Source organism: Eumetopias jubatus, unplaced genomic scaffold (genome assembly GCF_037043125.1).
Source record: "Eumetopias jubatus isolate StellerSeaLion01/CBP00866 unplaced genomic scaffold, mEumJub1_p1.0 scaffold_8, whole genome shotgun sequence".
NCBI classification, from domain to species: domain Eukaryota; kingdom Metazoa; phylum Chordata; class Mammalia; order Carnivora; family Otariidae; genus Eumetopias; species Eumetopias jubatus.
This window is the reverse complement of record NW_028274814.1, coordinates 126,869,880-126,875,879: the sequence shown is the minus strand read 5'-3', so window position 1 is coordinate 126,875,879 and position 6,000 is coordinate 126,869,880. Positions and strand designations below refer to the sequence as shown.

The following is a 6,000-nucleotide window of genomic DNA, read 5'->3' as shown; positions in this document are numbered from 1 at the left end:
TTTTAGTAAAGAGGTAAAAGAAGAGATTCTTGAGGATCTCTCCTATGAGTAAATTGCAAGAAACTCTAGTGACTTCTTTGGCAGCTCAAAGGCCTTTAAAAACTACATCCTTTTACTGTTGTTTTGTCAGAGAAGGGATCTCTGGGTAAATGACATTTTCTACCAATACTCCATGTTACTTTACCTATCCTTAGAAGGGGTATTATGGTAAGTGAGATAAAGGATGTGAAAACACTTTAAAAAAGCATAAACTCTGAACTATTGTTTGCCCCATGTATCTGTAAAGAAACACACACAGATGGCTAAATTGAATCAACCCCAATGTTTTATTTAATTTAAAGTTTTAAAAGGCAGTGGTTAAGCACATTATCTATGTGTATATATGTACGCATGTATGTACATGTACATACATATATACAAGGGAACCAACCCCTTTCAGCTTTAGCCACTGATTAACTAGGCCCACTGTCTATTGCAGGATCCATATTCTACTTCTTCATATGACCAATTCTAAAAGTAAAAATAAACAGCCTTAATCAGTTTAACAGTAACTATTTGTGTTTCTTTTTTTTTTTAAATAAATAAAGTTACCATTAAACTGATCACATATGGTAGAAAGGTCAAACACACACACAAGCGCACACACAGTCCCAATGTACAACCTGTGACCTATGAATGACCTGTATGTACAAATGGGTGCTGCTAACCCCCTCCACCCCCAGCAGAGGCCACGAGGCCACTCCGGGAGTCCCCATCCTCTCTGCTGGGTCGGAGGACGTGTGTTGCTGGCACCCCGCGTCAGACCTCAGAATGCATGCTCCCATGCAATGATACAGATGGGGGTTCAGTTCTATGGTACTAGTGTTAAGGTACGTAAGAGAATAAATAGGCATCTGTAGCTGCCTCAGAACTAAACCATCATTTATAACCCTTTAGAGGGAGAAATGTATTCTGAAGTTCTCGATAAGGGACCTACAAACTTTTTAGAATGTAATCAGTTTGCAAGTCTGGGGCTGTGTGTGTGCGTGTTTGTGCATTTCCACATATTTGTACAAAATTGAAGAGTGGGACTAGGTTTATGGAGCAGCTGCTTGGCTTCCATGTAGTCAGTCCTGATCTAACAAGTCACTTGCCTCAGCCCTTATTTAGCGGCTCATTCTGCTTCTCATGTGGCTCCGTCTGCTGGAGAGGTTCAGAAGGGGCAGCTTTCACAGGCGAGAGAGGAAGGCCACGACTACATCTTCTAAGAATCTTGGCAAACAGAACGGCCAGATTCAACCAGGGCTGCTTTATAGGATGAAGTCCTTCAGTTCCATCCCGATGAAATGGAATTCCTCTTCTTCTGTGGTTAGCCCCTGCCACTCCATCTAACTGCAGCTCTGTACGAACGCCTCGGTATCGTGAAAACACAGGATCACCTCTTAAATATGCTGGATTCTCAACGAGTAAACCAGTTAATGTGTTTCTAGCCAAAGCAAGGGCATAAATGTTTTAGAGAAAAGACTCCCCTGGAGCTACAGAGAAAAGATGCTGATAAAAGCAATATTGAGAGTTGGGCAGGTGACGCTTTTAGTCTGTGTCAGAGCTGGTCTCTTCGATGACAGAGTACTGGTTGAGTGCTTCCTCCAAAGGCGTTATTGTCCCATCAGGTTTTAGTCCCATTGGTTTAAGCAACTCCTCTCTGGAAAAAGAGATAAAAGAGAGAAAAAAAAAAGTATTCACCAGCATCACACACACACCCCTCCCCCCGCCCAAATCCACATCCTTTTAAAAAGAAAAGTCTTTAAAAACCAAAGTATTTTTCCTCAAGCTCTCTGTGTGTTTGTAACAGGAAAGATGAAAGGGGCATGGAAAGAAAAAGAGGGAGATAAAAGACTTCATTCACACAGGCCAAACCTACTAAGCCAATTAAAAGTATGAAAAGTCAAGGTCTAAATGGGCTCAGGACAAGGAGCAGGTCTCTTCTGTTTTTAATAATTAACTTTTTTTCCTTTTGTGGATTCGTTGTTTTAGTGAAGTTGAAGCTGCCAAAATTTCACGGGTCCCAGTGGGCCAGGCATACAATCAAGTGCCTGATTTGATACGTATGGATTTCGTTCAGTGGAATAAATGTCAGATTTGATTTTGCCTCTCCAACCTCTAGCGATACATAAGTACTTCTCGATTCAATCCAAGTCAACTGGACTTCCCCAACTTTCTCCCTCCCTTTTATTTCCTTCTCTCTCTCTTTCCTTTTTTTTTTTTCTTTTTTAAACACCATTGCTTTTGTTTGTGGCAGTTTAATTATGGGATTGACAGCCATTTTAATCTCTTCAAAGCTCCCCAACTGCCTCTTTTCAGCTAATCCAATTATATCTACTCCACAAGTTACAGCCTCATCTAAAGATGATTAATTATTGATTAAGTCAATCAAAAAGCATTAGGAAAGATTTATTTAATCTTTTCATAGGCTCTTATTTATTACATGGAGATTATGGCAAATGTACCTGTTGAGTTGCTAACTCTAGTCCTCTTCCCACCCCCAGAATGTCAGCAGTGTACTTTAAGAGTAGCCTCAAAGAGGCACATGAGCTGCTTAAAATTTATTTCTCAAGGAAATGGGCATCACCCACTGAGAACATGTCTATAACCAGGAAGCCCCACGGCAGCAGCTGTAATGCTGGTGGGATCTGGAGCGGAGGGGACACTACAACTGCTCTCCCTCTGCCTCCTTGCTGTTGTCCCAGAGGGCAGCACAGAGAAGGGCTCCCTCCTGGGCGGGGCCGGCCACACAGCAGTGTGATGTGTGAGAGGCGCAGTGAAACTCCTGAGGAGGGGTTAGAACAGCTCAGTGGTCCCTGGCTCAGCCAGCAGGAGCCGAATCGAGCAGCTCTGGCTAGCACCAGAGGACTATTTGAGTAATGGGATGGCTGCCTGGCTATGTTGAGGCTCCTGAGTTATAAAGGAGGAGATGTGGTTCCTGGTCCAAGAAATGGGGTCAGAATCATAGAACTTGAAGGGGCCTCAGAGATCATATAGTCCAACCCCCTTGTTTACTAAATGAGACTGAGTGACTTACCCAAGGTCACACACCTACTGGCAAGCTGGACCTGGGACACAGGTCTCCTGCATCCCATGCTAGCACTCTTGGTGGTGTACCACCTCTGGATTAACTGCTCTAACTGCACTGCAGGAGCACACTGCATTCAGCTGTTCAATGTCTGTTCAACTCCTCCATGCCAGAAGCTAGGCCATACACTAGGCAGGGAAAGGAAGAGTGGGCACAACAGTCCTCAAGGAGCAGGTGAAACATATATGAAAAATAACTCCAAACATAATGGGGTAAATGCTGTCCCAGAATCACGAACAAAGAACTGGCGGCTCCAGACATGAAGCACAGACCGAACTGCCTGGGGAAGGTAGGGTGGCATCACAAATAAGGTATCCAAGGCCGAGCAAAGAAGGCACAGAGCATCTGAGGCAAAGGAGACCAACGGGCTCTGTATGGTCCCATCTACTTGTGTGTTTTGTATCCCTTTTTGGACTGTGTCCATTTCTTTCTCTGTGCTCCCAGGAAGCTGTGAAAGGGCCCAGTGTTTGCCGAGGGGTCGGTTCAATGAAGGAATGGCAGGAGGTAAGGCTCAAGGGTAGTTTGGGGTCTAGCGGGTAAGTCTGGGTTTTGCTCTGTAAGCGATGTCACATCTGTTTTATAAGGCAGTGCTCTGGCAGCAATGGGGAAGGCGCACTGGACCAGGGAGAACATGGTGGCAGACAGACCAGTCATTAGAATGTCATGGTACAGTGTGTGTGACAGGAGACAGGATACTGGACTTGGGCTGTGACCCGCTGGAAGGGGAGAGGGCTGCTGAAGGAGAGACTGGGGGAGGGGCAGAATGTCCCTGTGGCCTCCGGCTCAGATGACCAAGAGGATGGTGATACAATTCACTGGAGCAAGAACACAGCAGATGAAGTAGATTTTGGTGGGGAGATGCTGACATCTCTCAGGACATGAAGAGCTTGAGGCCCTTGCATGACAGCCAGGTAGAAATGTTTAGGTGAAAGCTAGAAACAACCTGTTTCCATGAAAACTTCCCTCTAGCACTGATATATACCCCATACCTACATTTTTACAACACAGTTGCCTTGTTCCAACTGCTTGTGCTAAAGGATTTTGTGATACTGGACAGTACTTACTAATGATGTAAAAGGACAAGGGGCTAACCTGCTAGGAATAAAACACTGAGGGACAAGAAAGTTGAAAGGTCTAAAGGGGCCTGTGGAAGAGGGTACAGTAAGATGGGGTAGGCAGCGAAGGGTCGGGGTAGATAGAAGCGGAACCCTGGATGGGACCAGAGGAATTCTATGGAAATGGCGATGAGACGCTGCGTGGACAGGCCCCTGCCCTGCCCCACTACCAACATGACTCCACTTCTGTGACAACAGGATGATGCTGGGCTAGCTACCAGCTGTACAAAGTAGCTACCACCTTCTCCAAATCTAGGGGGAATATTTTCAAATCAAGTCCATTGGTTTCATCCCTACTCCAATTTCATGATGGAAATAATTAAGAACATTACAGAAGTCTCATGGCCAAATTACAGGAACTTGTCTATGGGATAAAGGGGCCCATATTTTAATTCTCACCTGTGAACTATTCTTCTCAAGCATTTATTTTTTGGGTCCTTTGTATCACCCTCTTAGGGCTCCACAGGATGCCTAGACTTACGGGCACCTCTGCAGGAGAGGTGTCAGTGCTAACTGGCCACATAATTATGAATTTGTGCAAATGAATTAAGATAGCAATGTGATACAGTGTACAAAAACATCTGGAGTTAGGAAGTCTGTTTGGAGCCTTGGCTATTCACTTACCAGTTGTGTGATCTTGGGCAAGTCTGAGTCTCAGTTTCCCTGTCTGTGAATTGGGGATAATGCTAATATAGTTCTACCTAATTCCTAGTGATGATGTGAGGAGTAACCAGAAGAGAACCAGTGGTGGTGGCAATAACAACGATGTAGATCATGGAGTTCTATGAACTGCAAACAAGTCCTAAATATTAGTTATTATTGTGGTACAGTGAAAAGCACACACAGGTTTTGGAGTCGGACAGACCTAGGTTCTAATCCTGGGTCCACCAGTCACTAACAGTAAAACCTGGAACTCTTTGAACTTCAATTTCCTTATCTATAGAATTGGGATAGAAATACCCACCTCACTGAGTTGTCATTAAGGCAAAAGGTCACTATACATATAAACTGTAGTGTAATGGTTGGAATGTAGGTGGAACCGCAAGTTGCATTTCCTGTCTTTATGTGCTTATGGGAGGCTTCCCCAAGCTGGGTAGGGCACTCTGGGAGTAAGTGGGGGGGGGGGGGGATGAATATGCAGAAGCAAAAGACATGGTCCCTGTCCTCAAGAAGCTTTTAGTCAGTTCAGAAGATAAAACACACACACATTAAACAATATTAAAAGAATTACAGAACAGCAGATCAACAAGCTTGAGATGATTAACAGGCAAAGCCCTGCTTTCCCTAGCTTGACAGTTCATCAATATACTCTTACTGTAATTAAAACATATTTAAAGGAACTTCTTGTCCTGTTTGGGAGTGGAAGGAGAGAGGATCTCTCACAGCTATGTGACTGTTTTTTCTGCTGGACTCCAGCCTTACTCGTCACATTCCCATCCCAACGTTTTAAATCTTCCTCTCTATCATGCAACTAACAGCCCACAAATACCCAAATGAAATCTTTGATATAAAGACTCACTCCTAAAAGGTCTGATGAATGACCTGGTTATACTACACTGTTTTATTTAATAAGATGTTATATCTAGATATCTAGATCAGAAAGATGTGGACGGAGAATGGGAAGCATTAACGAATACCACAGAAAGGTTATTCCACCATCATCTGGGTTAGGTACATGTGGGAGGGACACAGGAGGAGGTGGGGATGCTGATCACAGGCTCCTTGCAGGAGACGGACTCAGGGCCAGACTGTGATGGCAGGGACGGACATGGATTC

General features: G+C 44.3%; 1 protein-coding gene across 2 annotated transcripts in view; it reads right to left on the bottom strand.

Annotated features, from left to right (window-relative positions):
• Positions 1 to 307: 307 nt before the first annotated feature.
• RIC8B (RIC8 guanine nucleotide exchange factor B) overlaps positions 308 to 6,000 on the bottom strand; it is a 102,224-nt gene continuing 96,531 nt past the window's right edge. For both annotated transcript variants that reach the window (XM_028088616.2, XM_028088618.2), the window contains one exon: positions 308 to 1,681. In XM_028088616.2, the coding sequence (XP_027944417.1) occupies positions 1,570 to 1,681 (112 nt within the window). In that variant the 3' untranslated portion in view covers positions 308 to 1,569. The remainder of the gene's footprint in view (positions 1,682 to 6,000) is intronic.